The following is a 22334-nucleotide window of genomic DNA, read 5'->3' as shown; positions in this document are numbered from 1 at the left end:
ATATCTTTGTAACTATCCACAACCCAAAACAATAAACACACAAACAAAATGACAGATTTGATTCAAGTGAAAGATTTCAGTTCCAAAAAGGACAACAGATAGGAGGAAGGCATATGCAATGTTTAAACCAAATGGATTATCATAAAAGAACTCCTCCAAATCAGTAATAGCAAAAATGAAATGCAATTTTTAAAAATGGACCAACTAAATGAACTAGTTATTCACAAAAGGAGAAATCTAAATAGCTAACAAATATAAAGAGATGTTCAAGAAAAATGTAAATAAGAAGAAATCACTTTATACTCATCAGACCAGCAAAAAAAAATAAGACAGCTAGATAATACAGTGTGTCAGCAAGGACGTCAGAATACAGGAACCTGGACCACTGACGGGGGCACTGACAAAACCCGTTACTGCTGTTCTAGAGAACGCTGGAGTGCCTCCCTCCACGACTAAGCAATTCCACTCCTCCGTATGCACCCACTCCTCCGTATGCACTCAGCAAGCTCTCAGAGCTCCCAAAGTAGATGTGTAAGGGTGTTCGGTGTAGTCCTATCTGTAGTATTAGGAGATAAAGGCAATCCAAGCAGCTACTGCTTGGCGAACAGATAAGTAAAATATAGTAAATCACAAAACTAAACACTCAGCAAGTGCCCGAAACAATGAACTAGATACAAAGATACAGATACACAGACAGAAATACAGAGCAATAGAAAACAGAGTTGTAAAAACATGGTATTGAGTTTAAAAAAAAATGATCTAAGGTAGAGTACCATTTTGGCACGTTAAAAACACACATATACAGAAGATAAACACACTATCTTTCAAGGATATACACCTATCTAGGCAAATATTAGACACGTTAAAGCAGATGCCTATGAGGGGAAGGAGAATGGAAGTGAATAAAAGGGAATAAACAACGAAGAGAAATAATCACGGGCCTTGCACAGACCAATGACAAGTGTGCTGAGATCAACTCAACTCTGCACATGAGGTTAACAAAAAGAAAGGGCTATATTCATCTGAATGAAACACAATCTTGCTTTCCAACACACACATACCTGCTTGAGCAAATTATTCCAAGAGAACCGACGGGAGGACATACCTGTGCAGTAAGACACGCCTTTGCACGTAGCATTAATGGCCTCTTGGCACTTCTTCTGGGCCGTCTCGAACTGACAGTTTTTACAGCAAGGACTGTTCCTATCACTACAGAGGAAGAGCAGACAGTCCAAGTCAAAGAACAGCCCCACAGCACAGACTACGGTCATGCCACAGGGCCCTGAAATGGCAGGGCAGGGGCTCCTGGCTGGATCACCCACTCCTGCACAGACTCCCAGGTGCTAGCACCACCTGCACATGGTCCATCTGCCCTTCCTGATGCAGACTCACGCAGCACAGTGGTCCAAAGTGACCCATCTTTAAAACATCTTGGTGTCATTGGTTTTCATTAACTTAATACAGTAATTAAAAAAAAAAAAAAAAGGACTTCCCTGGTGGTCCAGTGGTTAAGACTCCACACTCCCAACACAGGGGGTATGGGTTCGATCCCTGGTCAGGGAACTAAGATCCTACATGCCGCGTGGCGCAGCCAAAAACTTAAAAAAACGAAACAAAAAATACTCAAGCCCACAAGGCAACAGTGGTCAAGAAACTAGTCAGCCCTGTCAGTATTTACAGTGTTAATAAGCACTGTATTCCGTTAAATCTGTGACCATAAATCAAAGTTTTCCCCCTACTTCTAAGCCAGGCACTGGACGTTAAAAATGGAAATTTAAGTACCTTCTAACTTGTAACCTGCTTCCTCCACAGTTTCTGGGATTAAACAGTATTCTTCAACACTATTTACAGTATAGATACACAATAATTAATTTATGTCCCAGGACTGTCATTTTGATTGTTTCCCATACTTTGTTATTATGAAAGGATGTAGCCATGAACATCCCTGCTAAATCATCTTTGTACATCTCTGTTTCCTTAGAAAAGATTCTTTGTACTATGGCATCGCTACAGCAGAGAGGATGCAAGATGGAGGATTTGTGATACAATGTCACATTGCTTTCCAGAAAACATTTTTCTCGCTATAAAGGGCAGAAGGGGTAAACACACACTTGCCAGGCCCTCTGATGATTCTAGAGCCCCGCGCTTTCAGCCCGCTGTTGTGAGGACCCGTCAGGCGCCCAACTCCACCCCGCGCCACGCTCCTCACCTGCACTGGACGCCCGGCCTCAGCATGCAGTCACTGTTGCAGCAGGTGTCATTGTTCAGGTACATGATGCCGGGGTCACACTCCTCCCCCTCGTCCACCCTGGAGTTCCCGCACACTTTGTTGCTGCGTTCTTGAAAACACTCCTGGGCCTTACTTTCAATGGTCTTATAGATGGACTGTTTACTGCAGTTTGAAAACATCTTAAGAGAAAAGAGGCCACATAGGACCCAAAATAACATAAAAATTCATTCCCAGGTGGTGTTTGTGCTTCTTTTCCAGGGACAAACTTTAACACAAAAGCCACAATCAGAACCACCTTGAAGGTATGTCAGGTTCACTGTCGCCTCTAAATGTCATTTGTATGGAATTGAATCACGGCCCTCTGTAAGATGCTAAAAAGGTGACATGAACGTGGTTAAGAGCCTAAAATTCTTCACAGGAAAGTAAGCTACACGAATGCTGAGACCAAACACCCCAGCCAGCCTAGCACGAGCAGAGAGTCACCAGACTCTAAGCCACCCCAGGCGCAGGCACAGGCCCCGCTGCAGGGACACTGAGAACAGGGCACAGGCGGCCATCTTCCTAGATGCAACGTCAGGCCTGCAAAACAGGGTCTGCTCTGGTTTACCTCTTCAGCTTTCCCTGAATATTTACATCAATGATCCATGTTTAAAGTGTTTAAATAGTTGAGCTTAGTAAGAGGCATGTTATTACATATAGTCTATTAAAAGATTAAATTTCAAATTATTACCTAAACGTTTTCATGAGTCCCCAAGATCTTAAGTTTCTTTGAGTTTCTACAGTTGACCAGCATCTCAAAGGAAGCCTGAACCCTAGCTTGCCCACTTGGTGTACAGAAACATGAAAATGACCTTCTAAATCTGGGCATTTTTACCTGGAGCTCTAAAATGGAGTCCATTTCCCAAACCATCTGAAATTATCAAGAGAAGCGGAACAAGACTTGGGTAAAGCTCAGCGCGGGTACTTGTAGAGGTAGGGCCGCCACGGTTTGCAAACGGATACAATGGCTTCACTTTCAACCCAGACAAGGGCCATGAGACCCCTGAGGAGCAGAGAGCACAGGACCCTTATGAAATAGTATAAAATATACACTGGTCTCTGGCCCCAGTTCCTGGCACAGAGCTCCCGAAGCCCCTGTAATTTCCTGGGTCAAAATGGGAGTGTCTTTTGTTGTAATGAGCTGACTTGGAGTGGGCTCCTTGGGGGCTCCTGGATGGGGGCTGGTCACCAAAATGACCAAGCCGCCATGAGAAGCTTGGAATTTTCAGCCCCGCCTTCCATTCTCTTTCGAAGGGACAAGGGCTTAAAACGGAGCTAATGGCCGATCGTGCCTATGCGATGAAGCCTCCATAAAATCCCCAAAGTACAGGGTTCAGAGAGCTTAGGGGTTGGTGGACACGGGGGTGCTGGGAGAGGGGTGCACTCGGAGTCAGGGCAGCGCCACGCCCCTTCCCACACACCTCGCCCTCTGCATCTCTTCCATCTCGATGCTCATCTGTATCCTTGATCATAGCCTTTTATCATAAACTGGCAAACGTGTTTCCCTGAGTTCTACGAGCTGCTCTAGGAAATTAACTGAACCCAAGGAGAGGGTCACTGGAACCCCCAATCTATAGCCAGTTGCTTAGAAGCACAGGCGATGACCTGGGCTTCTGAGTGGCATCTGGGGATGTGAGGGGGGGGAGCGCAGCATCAGGGCACTCTTATGGGGCTGAGCCCTTAACCTTTGGGATCTGATGATATCTCCAGGAAGAGAGTGTCAGAACTGACTTAAACCCAGCTGGCGTTGCAGGAAACAGCTTGGTGTAGAGTAAAACCTCCACGTTTGGTGACCAGAAGGGTCAGAAGTGAAGTGGGCTCCATGAATAGTAAAGTAGGCACACAGGAAGAAACACAGAGTAGGGAAGAACTGTGTAGGTTTTCCCTACACAGGAAGAGAAAACTGAATTGATTTTCCTTTTCGACCCTCCAAAGGTGACTGTGACCACTGAATCAGATACAAAAGGATTACTCTCCGAAAGACACTGAAGACCCCATCTCCCTAACCGGAAACACTAATAGGATTTTTTTTAAAGCATAGTAAAGACATTTTTAAGGGGCCTGGTTATTTCAGTCTAGACCTCGGGCAGTTGTATTTTGCTGCGTTTATTCACCAGCACCGCATACTCACGAGCTCAATTCTGCCAGTTCATTATGGGAGGCCAGGTCCTTATGAATTCAAATTCACACTGAACCAATCAGATCTCTTTGCTAATTTATCAGAGTCACACCCCTAAGCAGCTGGACCCCCGGACAGAGCTGAGGGAAAAGTGACCACTTCACTCTCGCTGCTGTTGCCTCCGCACTCCCCAGAGACCTCTGAGCCCTCTCTCTGTATCCTGACCACACCGCCTTCTCCTCCCACCAATAAACTCTAAGAGGTTACAATCCCTAATGCCGTCTGCTCACAGCAGAGCCTGTGGCTTGATACTTCTCAGTGGCTTGTCTGGTGCAAGGTGCCAGGTCCTGTCTTTCTAGGTCGAGGAACCACCTTATTTTTGTCCTGGAGCCTTGTTTACCTAGTTAAAAACACTTTAAGGACTTAATTTTAATTAAGGAATTGAAACGTGGACTAGAAGATGCTCCGTATCTTTTTACAAGGAGACTGCCACTTGGGTAGACCAAACTATTAAAGAAAATACACTTGGGACAAAATAAATAAATGGATAAAGTGTTCTTCGCTGATAGACTAGCAGCTCCAGGATAAATAAATGGCTCTGCCCAGCCTCCATCCTCATTAGCGAGTTCCTACAGGGCTGTTCCGAGAGCCCATCGGGGAAGTCTCCCTTAGGAAGAACTTGTAACAGGAAGAGTGAGCACCACGCATGCTCACGTGAACAGTCTGCAAAGTAAAACATTTTACCGCAAAGTACTGATGCCATCCTCATGACCAAGAAGCAGTGACTAACAACTAGAGCTGCACTGTCTAGTACGGCAGCCACTGGCCATATGTGATTATTTAAATTTCTTTTTCCTCACCACATATTTCACACTTTTTATTACAGAAACGTTCAAGCATCTGTAAAGTGGACAGAATGGATTCATGAATGCTCACATGGCCCCTCACCAGCTTCAGCAATTATCAACTCATGGCTTCGTGACTCACCTATATCCTCACCATTTTCCCTCTGTTCCCACACTGTTTTTCGTTGTTGTTGTTTGGGTTTTTTGCAGCTTTATTAAGGCATATTCTACATATCACAAAATTTACCAGTTTCAATTGTACAATTCAGTGATTTCTAGTAATTTTACCAAGCGATGAAACCATCACCATAAATCAGTTTTAGAACATTTCATCACCTCAGTAAGGTCCCTCAGATCCTTTTACAGGTAATGCCCATTCCCACCTCCAGCCCCAGGCAACCACTACTGAATTTAAATAAAACAGAATTTAAAATTCAGTTCCTTGGTCTCTCCAGCCACATTTCAAGTGCTTACTGGCCACATGGGGCTAGTGACTACTGTATTGGGTACAGCAGATAGTGTTCCCCCATCACAGAACCTTCCAGTGAACAGTGCTGAACTATAATGTACATCATTAGAAAGAAAGAGACAACCTCTGAAAAAAGGAGAAAAATTCAATAGGGTATGTGATACAATGGAAGAACAGGCAAAACAGGTAGCTCCTCAGGCACAGGTTGTCCAGTGGAGGAAAAATAAAGCATAACAAGCAAAGAAAGAGAGGAATGGACTTTGCACCTAACAGCCAAAGAAAACAAGATGCAACAAACAAAAAACACGACAAAAAAAACATGAGACCAGAATTTTAAAAGGCAGGGTCAGGGCCAGGGAAACGCAAAAGTAATCCTTTCCTCTAGCTCCTAGTCAGGCTTTAAAAGGGGAGTCAGGACAAATAACTTGACACTTCCTTCCCGATTAGATGCAGATGGTTAGCCCATCCCCCAGCCCACTGAAATTCTGCACAAAACCACAATATTTTCCTCATGATGCCTCATGCTGCTCAACTTCAAGTAAGAGGAAGAAGGCCCAGACAGACATCTATGAACACTTTCAGTTCAGGCTCTACGAGTTAGTCACAGCCACTCTTAGCAAAGTCTCTGAAGCTGTTTACCATGTCCCAAGTCAATGAGTATTGTGTACTCCATCAGACACCCTCAAAAATCGTTCCTCTAAAAAAACAAAAATCGTTCCTCTATTTACCTAACAAGTATTTATTATGTACCAGCTACCCTGAACAGGCACTGGAGACAGAACCGGTAACCAGAAAGGCAAGGAAGGGCCCTACCCACAGGACGCTTACATATGGCAAATTAAATATTTTTTTGCGAAGGTTTATTAAAACGTGCAAATTGTGAAGCAGTGTAGGGTTAATATGAATGACAAACCTGTAAATTAAATGAAGTTTTTAATTGAAAGCCTGAGCCCACCAGATCCTGCAAACTAGGACTCCAGTGCAAGCCATTATATTAAGTAATTAATTTTCCACACAGCCCAAACCAACACATGATCATCTTTGACAACAAACAGTCCAGAGGAGCAGATTTAGATGGACCAGGTTTCACTCTTAATACACACAACCAAGTTTCAAGGTACTTCGTAATCTGCCGTTCCATCCCTAGAATGGAAAGCTTTTCTGAGCTCTCATTATAATTAAACATAGCCTCTTTCTTTCCTAACCACATAAAAAAAGCTCCAAAAGATACGTACCTTATTGTTCTCGTGATCGCCACTCACAGCTATGGGATACATAACGTACTTTCCTCCCTGGTCCTCATTTGGGGCACATTCTGCTAGACCATCTGGATCGTGTTCTGCTCCAAAATTGTGCCCCAATTCATGAGTTGTAACGAGGTCAGCTTCCTGAAGGATCATGCAGAGCAAAGATTATTTCCTAATAGCCAACCATCAAGTGCTCTGGCCAGCTGGGCCCTGCTGTCTTAGATGTTGGACTATGACTTCTTCTATCAATTACAGAAATTAAACAGAATTCATGGGATTTTATTTAATATTGCAAGTAGTATTATAAGGATGAATTTAAATCAGTGTAAGAAAACATAACTTAAAAGATACACTGGAACACTCTTACTGAGGCACCAAACATTGGCCATTCCAAACACCGCCTGGCACCAGTAAACCCAATAGCTAACAGTCAATCACCCAACCTCCCGCCCCTCACCCCAATCACACTCCTGTTAAGATCTAACTATTGCGGGGGAGGGGGTGGGTGAAAATAAGACAACTGAAGAACAACAAAACAATGTTCCTTATCCCAGTGACTGAATTCATGGCCAATGACAATCTTAATGACCTAGAGGATTTTGTTTATCAGAATCCAGTTAAAGGGCTGCACTGAACCGATGAGATCACCAGAGGATTTCTACCTGAATGTAACAATGAATTTGGCCAGTAAAGCTAAAAATGTTCCCGTATTTAACTGCAAAAAATAACAAATTTATTTACTGATTTTTTTCCTAAGGGGGGGGAAAAATCACTCCATAGAATCTGAAAAAATTTGTATGTATTTTGCAAGACATGGGAATTTTTTTTTAAGACAGAGTCCCAATTCTGAAACCAGTGTGTTGAAGATTACCAAGTGTTTATATTAAAATGGTAGTAAAGAAAACTTGGCATTTTAGCAAAAAAGTACTCAAATCCTAAAGGTGCAATATGGAGAAGTGATTCCAAACTGTGCTTTGGAAAAATTCATTAGTGGATTCTCTAACAGACTGACACTTTAAAAACATCGAAGCAATTTATTTTTTGTTCTGTGTGTCTTATAATAGAAAAATTCTGGAAGACCAAGGAAAACATGTCATGAAATCAAACCATTGATGATGCTGTGATACCAAAAAGGTAAAGGAGTACCATAAGAAACAATTCTGGAAATTAAAAAGTTTCCAAAAACTGCTTAGTATATTTTTCTTCTCTCATCCCATTTCACTTTTTTTAAATCAACCAAAGTCCATAATTTATATTAGGGTTCACTCTGTGTTGCACTTTCTATGGGTTTTGACAAACACATAATGTCTTATATCCATCATTAAAGTATACAGAGTAGTTTCAACACCTGAAAAAATCCTCTGTGCTCCACCTATGCATCCCTCCCCACCTGGCGAAGCAACCACTGGCAACCACTGATCCCTTTCCTGCCTCCGTGGTTTTGCCTTTTGCGGAATATCATATAGATGGAATCAAACAGATTGGCTTCTTTTACTTCGTAATATACATTTACAGTTCCTCCATGTCTTTTTATGGCTTGATAGCTCTTTTTCTTTCTTTTTTTTTTTTTAAAGTGCTGAATAGTATTGCATTGTCTGGATGTAACAGTTCGTTTATCCATTCACCTACTGAAAGGCATCTTGGCTGCTTCCAAGTCTTGGCAGTTACTAATAAAGCCGTTATAAACATCCGTGTGCAGGTTTTTGTGAGGGCTCCTTTGAGTAAACACTAAGGAATATGGTTGCTGGATCCTATGGTAATACCAGAATAAGTTCAGTTTTATGAGAAACTGCCCAACCACCTTCCTAAGTGACTGCACCATTTTGCATTTCCACAATCAAGTGTGAGAATTCACGTCGCTCCACATCCTCGCTAGCATTTGGTGTTACCAGTATTTTGGATTTTAGCCATTCTAATAGTTGTATAATGGTATCTGCTTGTTGTTTTTTTGTTTGTTTGCTTTTGTTTTTGTTTCTTGCGGTACGCGGGCCTCTCACTGTTGTGGCCTCTCCCGTTGCAGAGCACAGGCTCCGGACGCACAGGCTCAGTGGCCATGGCTCACGGGCCCAGCCGCTCCACGGCATGTGGGATCTTCCCAGACCGGGGCACGAACCCGTGTCCCCTGCATCGGCAGGCGGACTCTCAACCACTGCGCCATCAGGGAAGCCCTGCTTGTTGTTTTGATTTGCAATTCCCTAACAGCATATAATGTTGAGCATCTTTTCATATGCTTATCTGTCATCTGTATATCTTCTTTGGTGAGGTGAGGTGTGTATTAAGATCTCTGGCCAATTTTTAAGTGGGGTTGTTCGGTTCTTTATTGTTGAGTTTTTAGTATATTCCTTATATATTTTGGATAGCAGTCCTTTAACAGGAGCTGTAGATGAAGGGCGCCAGAAGGGATGTCTTTAGGGAGAACAATAATCCCGACTTGTCTTAAAAGAAATTTGACAGCTAACAATTATTTTCTTCTTTATACTTTTTATTTTCATATTTCCCACTAAAAGCATACATCTTTTTAGGCAGAAACAAAAAACAGTATGTATAGCTTTTAAAAAAGATACCTAAATAAATATGTAATAGCTCAGGTCCTACTACAATAAAGTCAAAATCTACACTTTAAAAAATTAAAGAACATACCTTTGTAAGGATGGTTTTACCATAATTTTTTGTGCTGGTCAAACCACTATTCAAATAGATATTTTTCTTTCCAGTTGGACTATAATAAGCTACAGGAAAAAGGAAACAGAAACAAACTGCTTGTTCAATACAGCATTATAATATAATCCAATCACCTTGCTATCCTCACATATTCATACAACAAATGGAAAACTTACCCTTTGGGCAAACACCTCCATGACTGTTTGCTCTGGGAGAACCAACATAAGCTAATCCAAGAGTTCCCATATCAAAATCTTGGTAGGTGAAAAGATGTGCTAGGCAGACTTTAGATGCTTCTTCAGCTATATCAAAGCTAAATTGCTTTTAAAAAAACAAAGTACTCTTAATTAGATTAACAGTTACATCAGACTAAAAGATATATCAACTTAATATTCCAGAATACTACCATACTTTATGATTGCAATTTTTTTTACATTTTTTTAATTGAAGTGTAGTTGATAGACAGTATCATATAAGTTACAGATATAGTAATTCACAATTTTTAAAGCTTATACTCCATTTATAGTTATTATAGAATATTGACTATATTTCCCATGTTGTACAATATATCCTTGTAGCTTATCTTACACATAACAGTTTGCACCTCTTATCCCCTACCCCTATTTGCCCCTCCCACCCCCCCCAACTGGTAACCACTAATTTGTTCTGTGAGTCTGTTTCTTTTCTGCCACATTCACTAGTTTGTTGCATTTTTTATTTATTTGTTTGTTTGTTTGTTTCTTGGCCGCACTGGGCGGCACGTGGGACGTTAGTTCCCCGATCAGGGATGGAACCCGTGCCCCCTGCAGTGGGAGCGCCAAGTCCTAACCACTGGATCGCCAGGCAAGTCCCTTGTTGTACTTTTTAGATTCCATATATAAGTGATATCATATAGTATTTGTCTTTCTCTGACTTATTTCACTTAACATAACACCCTCCAAGTCCATCCATGTTGTTGCAGATGGCGAAGTGTCATTCTTTTTTATGGCTGAGTAGTATTCCTGTGTGTGTGTGTGTGTGTGTGTGTGTGTGTGTGTGTGTGTGTGTGTGTCTATATATATACGCCACATCTTCTTTATCCATTCATCTACTGATGGACACTCAGGCTGCTTCCACATCTTGGTAACTGTAAAAAATGCTATGAACATTGAGATGCCTGTATCTTTTCAAATTAGCATTTGTTTCTTTGGTCGACTGCAGTTTTTCACCAGCAATCACAAAATTGTGCGGTATAGTGCTCCTTACCTATGGTTCTCACTCATCTACACAGATGAGAAGCAGACTGTCATGGGGAGGGTGCAAAAGGGAAAGAGCCTGGAGCTTTTTATAGCATTTCGGAACTAGGAGGGTTGATGTGAACACATGCAGTTCAGCACCGGGGACACTCCAATTCTGCAAGGTGGAGGGCTTTGATACTTCTTCCAGAGGATCTCAGCACCTCATACCAAAACAAATCCCTCTAAAGGACTTCAAGGATTCTATTGGTTTTGTAGGGGTTTTAAAGTTTGCTTTGGTTTTACAATGTATAGGAGTTATAAACTTATAGGAAAACATATATACCTAGTTTTATGTTACTAAAATTAAGATAAAAATTCATTCAAGTCAACACTGGTGCTTTGGGTTTTTTTTTTCTTAAAAGGGGTCCACATATTACTTTATTTTTTTCATTTTTTAATTTTTTGGCCACACCACACGGCCTGCAGGACGCCAGTTCCAGACCAGGGACTGAACGCAGGTCCCTGCAGTGAAAGCACCAAGTCCGAACCACTGGACCGCCAGGGAATTCCCCAGAACGGGTCCACATGTTACTTTAAAAACCTCTACCATAACAGTCAGAGACTCCAACTTAAAAAGACTGATTTTTTTAATGCTTAAAATGAGTGGTCGGAAAGCCCCGTATAAGGAATGAGGTGTTCCCGGGAGCTGTCTCCCTAGCCACATAGGGATTTTGATAGTTCCATGATAATAGGCTTAGGCTCTGGGACACTCTCAGGAGCCTTAGGGAAGAGAACTGGAGAGGAGCATCTGCAGAGGCAAGTCATTCCCTTTTGCTCCTCCCCCGGTGTGAGTTGTCTGGAGGCCCACAGAAAAGCAGAGGTGGGATCGTTCAGCTGTCCTAGCTGTCTGGAGATCTGGCCACTTGCTTTTGGCTTTGTCATCACTAGTTGTGTAACTGAACGTAGACAAGTCATTTAACCTTGCTGTTAATGGGCTGAATTGTGTCCGCCTCCAAAATTCATAGGTCGAAGTCCTAAGTCCTAGCAGCTCACAATGTGACTGTATCTGGAGACAGAGCCTTCCTTTAAAGAGGTGATGGAGGTAAAATGAGGTCATGCAGGTAGGCCGAACCCAAAATGTCTGGTGCCCTTACACACACAAAGGGAAGACCATGTGAGGACACAGAGAGAAGACGGCCACCTACAAGCCAAGCAGACAGAACTCAGAAGAAGCTAACCTTGCCAACACCTTGACCTCAGACTTCCAGCCTCCAGAACCGTGAGAAGATAAACTTCTATTGTTTAAGCTGCCCACTCTGTGGGGCTTTATTACTGGCAGCCCTAACAGACCAGCACACTTGGCTGAGTCTCCTTAGAAGAGTAATGGTGCTATCTCAGACCCACATTAGATAAGGTGTGTCAGAGTATTACACAGATACAGCACTCTATGGATCTCAACCTGATAATATCCTTTAATTCCATTCAAGCTTTGAAAACTTGATTTCGCTTTGGCCTTGTTGAGACTAACCAGAGAACCCAGATAAGCCACACTGCCTGGACCAACCCTAGAACCTATCAGATAAATAAAGATGTTGTTTTAAGCCGCCAAATGTGCAGTGATTTGTTACAGCAGCCATAGGAAACTAACACATTAACAACACAGCAAAAGATAAACACTATCACTTCACAGGTGGTCATTTTACAACAAAGCAATACACAGACAGAAACTGAGATCATGTGACAAAAAGGATAAATCATATCTTGTCAAGGCAAGAATCCATATGACATAGAATGTTTATGTTATCTTTAAATTTGTTACCAGAATAAAAACACAAAAATTTTAAATTTCCATAGAGAACTTTCAGATCTCCAAGTTATACTTCTACCATCTAATACATTTTCATACCATTTGGTAATTACTGACCTAAAAGATCTACTGATAAGCTTCAAAGAGACCTGAACTAACAAAATGGTGTGTAAAAAATCTGTAAGTTGGGTATCCATCTATTTTCTAAAGGCCTATTACTTCACTAGATTCGCAGAGATATTACGGTTAAGAAGCATTGCTTTGTAGCATTTCTTGCTTTCAGTTCTGCCCACCTTGCTGTCTGCCCTGCTACAGGGGATAAGGTCACTGTTGGATCAGCTGGGGTGGGCTGCCCCTGGTTTTCAGTCACCTTTCCTAAGATGCCCCTTCATTAACACAGACATGACCCACGTTTTTAGGAATCAGAAAATGGTGTTAAATAGTATCACTTTCAGGGTTCCACGACCTACCTCTAGCAGCATCTTCACGTCCCAAGCATCCTTTTCTTCATTTGGGTAACTTTTTGCCATATTGAAGTGCTTTTCACCAGGTCTTACCTCTTGTGGAGACTTGAGAATGCGAATCTATACTTAAAGAGATAAAATACTTAGAACACTTCAGAAAAAAGTCACAAGACTGAAATAATACGTCATTGTTTCAGCTATTCAAAAAAAGACCATCTACCATTCTTTAAAAAAAAAAAGTTTTAGAGTCAAAATTCCATAGAATTCTTCAGCTCTAATATCTAATGTTTAATTTAAAAACAAACTGAGAAGCAAATGGTATGGAAAACACATATGTCAAAGAATGACTTATACATTTATAAATGTACTCCTAAAATTTTATTTCCTCTATATAGTTGGAAAAAATGAAAACCTAGGTTCCATGAGCCTAAAATAATTTATTCCAACTACAGTCATTGATTCAGAGATACAGAACAATAAGATGTGCAGACCGCACACCACAGGAATAAGAGTACAAAAAATAAGGGCTTTTCCTAACACATACAGTACAAATTCATATTAATCCTAATTTTTTAAAAAAGGAACAAAGGTTTCTCTCCAAAGGAGATGAAACGTATAGGTTGGAAAATCTGGCAAAGGAACAGAGCCATGCTCAGCTCATTGTGTCCGGCATCTCTTCCAGATCTGCCTGCCTACAGAGGGGATACTGGGGTCTGCTCTGCCACCACGTGGTAAGCTCACTGGGGCGGCTCTGCAGCTTTGGCGGTGGGTGATCAAGATCAATTCTGCGATGAACCAGGTGAGGGCCCACTGTGACAGCATATCTAAACCACAGCCTCCAACCCACCTATCATCTTTAAAGAAACGGGTTTTTTAATCTCCTATCACACCTAATTTTTTCAATTGTTTCCAAATTTTAAAGCAAAAAGGAGCTTTATTTATTGGTCTTCTAAAACTCAAACATGATGCAGCTATTTTAAACAAGTGAGACAACTTTATTGTACCACAATGGAATAATCACCAACATATTCATGAAATGAAAAAGCAAGGTGCAAGAGTACAACATACCACGAATATGTCAAATACACACATATACAAACACATGCTATGCACGCATAAAATATCTCTGGAAAGATATGGATGAAACTAGTGACACGGATGTCTCTGGGGAAAGGAACTGGTTTGACAATGGGTAGAGGTTGAGGAGACTTACTTTTCACTGGCTTTTGTACCGTGTATATATTACCTATTCAAATAATAACTTAAAAAAGAAAATGCAAAACAGTAAAAGAATGGAAAAGGGGAAAATAATTCTCTTAGTTTTCTACAAGTACTATAAAAGTTTAGCATTTATAAGTATGATTTCAAATGCTTTTTTTCTTTTTATTCTCTAAATTCTAACCTACAGAACCTATAAGAATATGTCTAGTTTAGTACAAAGAGCCTGGAAAAAATAGAGACAATAATTTCCTTAATTTACATGTCAGAATGTCTGTCCAAAGCAATACCCAATTTCAGAAGTCTTGTTAATCAGTCTTATCAATTTGGAACAATTTTTACTATGTGATATAATTAGGATGACATTAATACATCATTGCTGGACATACTCTATTGACAGATAAGAACTCAGGAGATTTTTGGGAAAAGAGATCTAATGGTTCTGTATGTATAAACGCCTTGCAAATGTACATAGTATTTTTAAGTAAATTTTCTAAGCATTCAACAATACGTGCTAGAATTCTAACTAAAGACATTAAGCATAATCATAGAAAACTAAAGCAAGGCAGGGGATAAAAAGGCTATGAATTCAGAAAAAAGAGAGATCATAGCAGCATAAGGCGGCTTTCTGCCTAAAATAAGCCTAAGAAAAGAATATTTCATAATCTATAAATAATATCAAAACACTGTTAAGTTTATCAGATAAAAATCACTGGCATTTCAGAATATTTATTTATGAGTAAAGTAGAAGATAAGTTTCTGGGTTGTGAAAACAAGTGACAAATATTTACAACACATAACTTAGCTGAGTATTATAACCCACATCCATTGATAAATACCTGCTCTATCTGTATTCCATAACCTTTAAAACCTGCATTGTCCCATGAAGTGTTCCGATAGATGTCATCAACTCTGTCAATTAGCTCTATCTGTGTGTATAAAAGGGCGAGAGAAAGACATTATGTATATCTTTACCACTCTTTGCAATGTAATATAAGTTCTGTAGGGGTAAAAAAAAAAAATCAGTTCAGATAAAATACCATTGTAAAAGTTTCACCAATTACAAAAACTTGCATTAAGATGTTACGCTTTACGTTGACAGCGCTAATAAAGAAATTATTCCTAGCCTCAAACTTAAAATGTTGGTACCAGAATAGAGCAGTGGTACAGTTCATCCCAAATTTCAGGTAATCAACTGCACAGGGAACCAAAATATCAAGTAACAAGTTTTTTAAAAACTGCCATTCCAGTCAACTACAGAAATGAAAGTTAAAAGTCAATCAATTTACCTAAAATATTCCTAAAAATAAGTACTCTGTTCATTCTATCTCTTGCCACGTACCTCAGAAAAACATCTTCTTCAGAAAGAGGTAAGGAACAGTGACAGATACTGCTAACCCTACACCAGACCCTCCCTGGGCAAAGTTCAGCACCGAGGACCAGGTAGAAACAGAGAGAGAGGAATGAGGTCTCACCACACCTCCTTTCTCCTGTCCTCTGATTTGGGAAGGGGGAAGGTGGGTAGAGCTACTGAGGGAGGAGCCACGGTACAATAGCCAAGGACAATTCAAACTATTGCATATATAGGAACAGAATACTCATTACCAATCTGCTCCTCAAAGAGAAGGTTTTATTGTTCAAAAACTGGGTAAATGAGGTTTGCTCTGGCAGCTGTGAAGCACATTATACGTCTAAGAAATTGTTCTTTGCTTACAGTAACTGTAAACCAAGAAATGCAATTTTTAACACCAGACCTCTCATTATATTCATATTCTTGGTGTAATGAACAAAGAAGCAAACTAAGAGCCCCTAATACAAAACCCATACTAAGAAAGCATCTTTTCAAGAAGGACTCTCTTACTTAGGAACAAGAACTATAGTGACTTCACACACTACTCCTACTACCCTCATAATAAATTCACTTGACATGGAAGGGAAGGGAAAGAAGGGTGAGGAAGGGCACAAAAAAACACAGAATGGGAATAGCAAGGCAAGGAGAAAGACGTCTTTGCTGCACCGGGCTCTGCACTACGAATGAATAGCTGCATTCTCTTATTCCCTCAACATCATTTCTGTCAGTGCCAAGCTATCACGAGGAATGAGGTCATACTGCCAAAAAATTGTCAATGAAATATGATTCCCTTGACTTTTAAAATTACAATAGTAAATGCTTAAAAATCCAGCATCAATACTTCTGTAATCCTGCCTGCAAATCTTTGCCCTATAGTTATGACCACAAAAGCCCCATCTATTTCATCCAGTTATAGTCCAACAATTAGCTATTTTATACCAGTACAACATAAACCAAATTGACCAACTCCTCTGATATATACATATAAGCAAAGATAATACACACAAGTTCATACAAATATCAATACTTTTTTCCCCCACTCTGGAGCATACATCCATACGTGTCACCAACAGGATCACTGCCATTATAGCAGAGATGTTTTCACAGAGTTCACTTCTATAAAGGAAGGCCTACGTTATGAACTTTCCCTAAACATAATATGCATAAAAATTCTGATGTGCAGAAAATCTTAGTTGAAAGGCAAAATGGGGTTTCAAAAATTTGAAACTAGAATCTCTATACAATAATGTAAGAACCTCAGGTGACAGCCCTCAAATATTCTAGGGAATGACAGAGCATCTGAAACAGATCTCATTTCACTACGTTCAAATTATAGCAGTCTTCTCTTGAATGGAATTTGCCTACCTACGTGAGCTTTTTTGTCCATTACCTCATCCAGTATCAAACACTTACCAAGTAGTTTGTAGTTGTACTCTCTTCCCCTCTGCCCATGTATCTGTAAAAGCGATGATCTGCTACCACCAATAATTTACACGTGTTCTTCAGGGGATTAGGGTCAGCTCTTCTCTTCACCCGATGAACAAGCTCTAATATGAATTTGGATGCACTATTAAATCAAAATTCATCAAAACAAGGAGTGTTTTATAGTAACATTTTAAATCTACTGTATTTTTGAAACAAATATTATTTGAGCTCAGTATCCTTAACGGTATCTTGAACAGGAAAACACTTTGGAGAAAGACAAAAAGTGAAAAGTAATATAAGGTTTTCAAATTGTAGAATTCAAAACCAAGGAAAAGTGCAAAAGTACTTAACAGAATAAAACAATCACCTATCTATTGCTGGGCTATGAAGGTGTCATTTTCTTCTAGAAGAAGTCTACAAATTAAAAATTACAGTAAAAATATCCAGATAATCAAACATTAAAAAATTAGTGGGGATTCCCTGGCAGTCCAGTGGTTAGGACTCCACACTTTCACTGCTGAGGGTGCAGGTTCAATCCCTCGTCGGGGAACTGAGATCCCACAAGCCATGGAGGGCAGCCAAAAAAAAAAAAAAAAATTTGAAAAATTATTTTGTGTCAACAGGTCATTTTTTCTTATCAAATAATCACACTGTTTAAGAATTTAGTTATATACTAAAATGCTAGTAATATTTTTCTAAAGTTTTCAAAAATGAGGACAGAATATTTCTCCAAGATGGGTAGATGGTCTTTAAATGACTCTAAATTCATCTGTCCCAAGACTGATAATTTTCTTCTTTCTGAACAGGACAGACCTCTCTTGCTACGAACTAATTTCTTATAAACATATCTGAAGATTGTTTTTTCACAGTACTATTCTGTCATTTCTAAATACCTACAAATGAAAATATTTTCCCTCAGATTATTCAATTTCCCCTTTCCCCAATCTTTTTAAAAGTCCAATCTTTATTGCCATCATTATTTTCTAGTGTTTTCAATTCTTACAGAAAAAACATCAAGAAATTTCTGAACAAAACTATTTTCAAGCCAAATACTATAATTACTTGATAATCGTGTTCCTTTTTATCAATTAACAACCACCCACCGAAGACAACTGTTATGCTTGCTTTTTATTTGAAATATATTTTTCTTAGTCTTACCATCAGGTGGCTCTCTGCCTACCAGCCCTTTTGGAAGCAACTCTTCATTATCCGCCTTTATATAACCACACACTTTTGGAGACTGCAAACGTGAAACATTCTTGATATCTTCAGATTTATAAACTAACACTCTTTTGTCTTTAGTATCATTAATTAGTCTCCAAAGTGGCTAAAATAGAAAACAAATATAACTGAGATGGAAAATATAAAAATTCCTAAATATTCAAGCCTTACAACATCCCTTCCCTATTTTTAGATAACATTCATTCCCAGGTTAAGTAAACTGACTAGTCAAAACAAAGTTCTTCTCTGTAAGGACAATGGTCTCATCAGAACCAGACAGCCCATACAGAAAAGATTCTGCGTATGTATATGTGTGTGTGTATGTATCTCCATATCCGTCACAGAAATGAAAATCAAAACCTCAGGGAGACCACTTCATACCCACTAGGATGGCTGTAATCAAAAAGACATGTAACAACAAGTACTGGCATGGATGTGGAGAAACCCTCATCTACTGCTGGTGAGAATGGAATACGGAATATAAAATGCAGTAACTGTAAAATGGTGAGAATGTAAAGGGCAGCCACTATGGAAAACAGTCTGGCAGTTCCTCAAAAGGTTAAAAACAGAATTACCATATGACCCAACAATTCCATTCCTAGTATATTATATACCCAAGATCAATGAAAATATATGCTCACATAAAAACCTGTTCACAAATGTTCATAGCAGCATTATTCATAACATAAGTAGAAATAACACTAATCTCCAACTGATGAATGAATAAGCAAAATGTGGTATATCCAAACAATGGAATATTATTTGGCAATAAAAAGAAATGGTGTACTTGACACATGCTATAACATGAATGAACACTGAAAACATTCGAAATGAAAGTAGCCAGACACAAAAGACCACATGTTGTGTGACTGCATTTTTATGTAAATGACCAAGCAAATCTAAAGAAACAAAAAAGACAAATCTAAAGAGACAGAGAGTAGATTAGTGGTTTCCTAGAGCTGGGAGGGTTGGGGCGAGGGGGAAGAGGGCTTCTAAGTAATAAACCACTTTTTCAATTTAAAAATTATTAATCTCATGCAAAAGTACTTCAATAAACCTGATGAGTTTACTTTTAAGTGAACATCTCACAGGGAAATGTTAATTATGGTCATTTTTGTACTTAGTGAAACCGAGAGATACGGATGGAAAGAGAATTCCTAATTGTCCCAAAGGGTATTTGGAAAAGTGAGGAATCTGAGCAAAATTAACTTGGATCCTAAATGCACCCATTTTGGATTAAGAATTAATAGATGATCCTAAGGAAATAAGCAAACCTGTGCACTGTGGCAGAAACAACGCTGTGCATTCCCCACACGGTTTTATCTTTCTGAGCACAAGAGATTATCTTCCCCAGCCTCCTTTGTAGGCAGGTCAGAGACAAGAGTTTCTGGAACGTGGGTGGAAGTGATGTAGGCCACTTGCAAGCCTGGCCATAAAAATCCCCTGTGGGATCCTCCAGCTGTTTCCCTTCTGCGGCAACCTCAGAGAATATGTGTCCATGTTCCAGAGTATTCTCATTTTCCTAGAGACGCAGAAACACTTCAACCCACAGATCTGTAGCAGACGTTTTGTTTTCTGGACTAGTATCTGACATACAGCCATGTGTCTCACACAAATGTGGCCAGTTTGCTCTTGGTTTCTACTGCTAGGATTTCAATGGAAGAATGGCCAGAGCCTGAGTTTCCTACAGTTTCCTCTTTTAACTTCTCAAGACTATGAACTATCACCTTTTATAGATCTTGCATTTCCAGAGCATCTAGGAAAGAAGATTTCATCTTCATCTTTGAGAAGGATTATTAGAGAAAGAATAAAGAAAAAATGAGGCAGTTCCTCTTCCCATTATCCATCTCACATGTGACTTTCAATTACTGTACTTAAAAATACAGAGTGCATCCTATGACAGCATCTTAGATATATAAAATATATGTATATTTTTTAATCATCTATTTGTCTGGTTTAAAACAAAATGTAAATACAAGGAGAAGAGAAGTTCAGTATAAAGACCCTTTTCTTCTTAAAACAACTGCATAATGGCTTTCTAAACATCAGATACATGCTCCTGATAAAAATATTCACATGTAGACTTACCTCTACATTATATTCCACCCCATCTGTGTTGATTCTTATTGTGATATCATCATCTCCTATGTGGGCTAGAACCCTAGAGTCAGGCTCACCTTAAGAGAAAAAAAAAGTCATTATTAAAAAATATTTAAATCAAAAAATAAACTATGCACTATCAATAAAAATCAAGCAAGCCCTTCTACAGAGTGGAATGTGCCCAGGCACTGTGGAGATGTAAAAAACACAGGCCCAGAAAGCAGCTGGGTTTTCTCACTCTTAAGGAGGAGCCACAACTCTAGTCATTTGAAATCGGCCTCTTTCCCTGAAGCCTCTTATGAGAATTATCTAGCGTGTTACAGAACAAAACAAACAAGGGTACATTTTCTTCTGGAATAACTTTACCTACTTTGGGGTAAGAAAGAGGAGGCAGAAAGCATGATTCAGAATATACAGGTCTTGAACTGTACTACTTGGGTATTTTAGTGCCATTTTTTTCATATTGCAGAAAATTTTCCAGAAGTAAACTGCAATTGCTTGTTTAATATATTTTCTTAAATAAATACATGACAGGATCACAGAGTCAATTATTTTATCTCCTATCTTCCTTGTTTACAATCTCATAAGGGAAGTCGACAATCCCTCCCTGAAGACAAAAGGTTAAATTCGTATGACTTAAGAGGAAATCTGTTGTAATCATGAAAATAGCCAGTTAGTGCGACACGCTGGATAATACCCATTTCCTCCTGTTTTAATGTTTCTGCTTCCAGATTTACAAAGCTCAAATAGAACAAACAATAACACTTCTTTGACACCCCTTTTTCCTCCCCTCAACAAAGAATATACAATCTAGTTCAATCTGGACACCTAACCCCCAAGCACAAAGGCAAACAAATGAGCACCTACTAACCAACCACATGTCCACTGAAGAAGTCCTGCCATTTGACGGGGTACTCGCTTTCATCTTTCCCATCTACCACCACGACTTTGAAATTTTGGGAAAAGCGTTCAGTACTTGATGTCAGGTATAATTTAAAATGCCTAAAGAAAGAATGCATCTGAACTTTAAGCACATAAAACAGAGGCCTAATTTTCATTTAATTAAACTTACTTAAGAAAAAACTTGACATGAGTTTACATTAACGAAGTACTATGCAAGTTATAACTACTGCTTTACTTAGTTATAAGGTACTTAGAGTGTTGTTATCTCCAGTAAAGACAAAACAGACTAGTTTCTTTAGTTGTAAGAACTTGGCAGCCCAAAAGGAACTAAAAGTGGGGGGGAAAAAGATCCAAAGAGCTTATGTATTCATCTTTTCTGGAGACTCGGAAAAATAAAGAAACACAACTGGATAGTTTAAGCTGGAGTTCTGCTTATCTTAAAAATTTAGGGAAGACTGATATTACCGGATACTTTATTGAACACCTACTCAGTGCTAACTATTCTGTACGCTGTCTCCACCTCACACAGTAAAAACTGAGATTAATCAACATGCTCAAGTTTCCACAGCTGATAAACAGAGGAACTGAACACTGAACCCGGCTTTTACTTCAAACGCCTGCACTCCACTGCCTCCAGCAACCAGCTGCTCTTACTGCTGCACAAAATTAATAAATATGCTACTTTCCATGTTTAAAAGCAGCCATGCTTCTTTTCTCCTTCTAAAGAGAACTTACCTTGAAAAAAGTCATCCACGATTACCATGAGGAAAATAAGTATCAGGTATCCAACAAAGATATCAAAATACACACTCCAGTTCTTTCGTTGGTTTAAATACTCTTTTTTTTTTTTTTTTTTTTTTTTGCGGTACGCGGGCTTCTCACTGTTGTGGCTTCTCCCTTTGCGGAGCACAGGCTCCAGACGCGCAGGCTCAGCGGCCATGGTTCACGGGCCCAGCCACTCCGCGGCATGTGGGATCCTCCCGGATCGGGGCACGAACCCGTGTCCCCTGCATCGGCA

The 22334-nt window shown here is 39.7% G+C and overlaps 1 protein-coding gene and 1 long non-coding RNA gene across 7 annotated transcripts in view; both read right to left on the bottom strand.

The window, feature by feature from the left end:
- LOC137205491 (uncharacterized) overlaps window positions 1-22334 on the bottom strand; it is a 77590-nt gene that overhangs the window by 29125 nt on the left and 26131 nt on the right. The window lies entirely within an intron of this gene.
- Window positions 1-22334, bottom strand: part of ADAM17 (ADAM metallopeptidase domain 17) — a 52136-nt gene that overhangs the window by 11031 nt on the left and 18771 nt on the right. Inside the window, exons 3-13 of one of the 6 annotated variants that reach the window (XM_067703727.1) lie at window positions 21285-21415; window positions 20402-20490; window positions 18251-18419; window positions 17081-17214; window positions 15156-15245; window positions 13105-13218; window positions 9787-9931; window positions 9590-9678; window positions 6938-7090; window positions 2210-2409; window positions 1106-1209 (exon numbers count right to left, since the gene is read on the bottom strand). In XM_067703727.1, coding sequence (XP_067559828.1) covers window positions 1106-1209; window positions 2210-2409; window positions 6938-7090; window positions 9590-9678; window positions 9787-9931; window positions 13105-13218; window positions 15156-15245; window positions 17081-17214; window positions 18251-18419; window positions 20402-20490; window positions 21285-21415 — 1418 coding nt within the window. Of the gene's footprint in view, window positions 1-1105; window positions 1210-2209; window positions 2410-6937; window positions 7091-9589; window positions 9679-9786; window positions 9932-13104; window positions 13224-14311; window positions 14360-15155; window positions 15246-17080; window positions 17235-18250; window positions 18442-19587; window positions 19836-20401; window positions 20491-21284; window positions 21416-22334 lie in introns of those variants that run through there. The other 5 variants (XM_067703730.1, XM_067703728.1, XM_067703729.1 and 2 more) reach the window with 5 other exon arrangements.

Source organism: Pseudorca crassidens, chromosome 14 (genome assembly GCF_039906515.1).
Source record: "Pseudorca crassidens isolate mPseCra1 chromosome 14, mPseCra1.hap1, whole genome shotgun sequence".
Classification (NCBI taxonomy): domain Eukaryota; kingdom Metazoa; phylum Chordata; class Mammalia; order Artiodactyla; family Delphinidae; genus Pseudorca; species Pseudorca crassidens.
The sequence above is the reverse complement of the archived record's forward strand: the minus strand, read 5'-3'. Positions and strand labels throughout refer to the sequence as shown.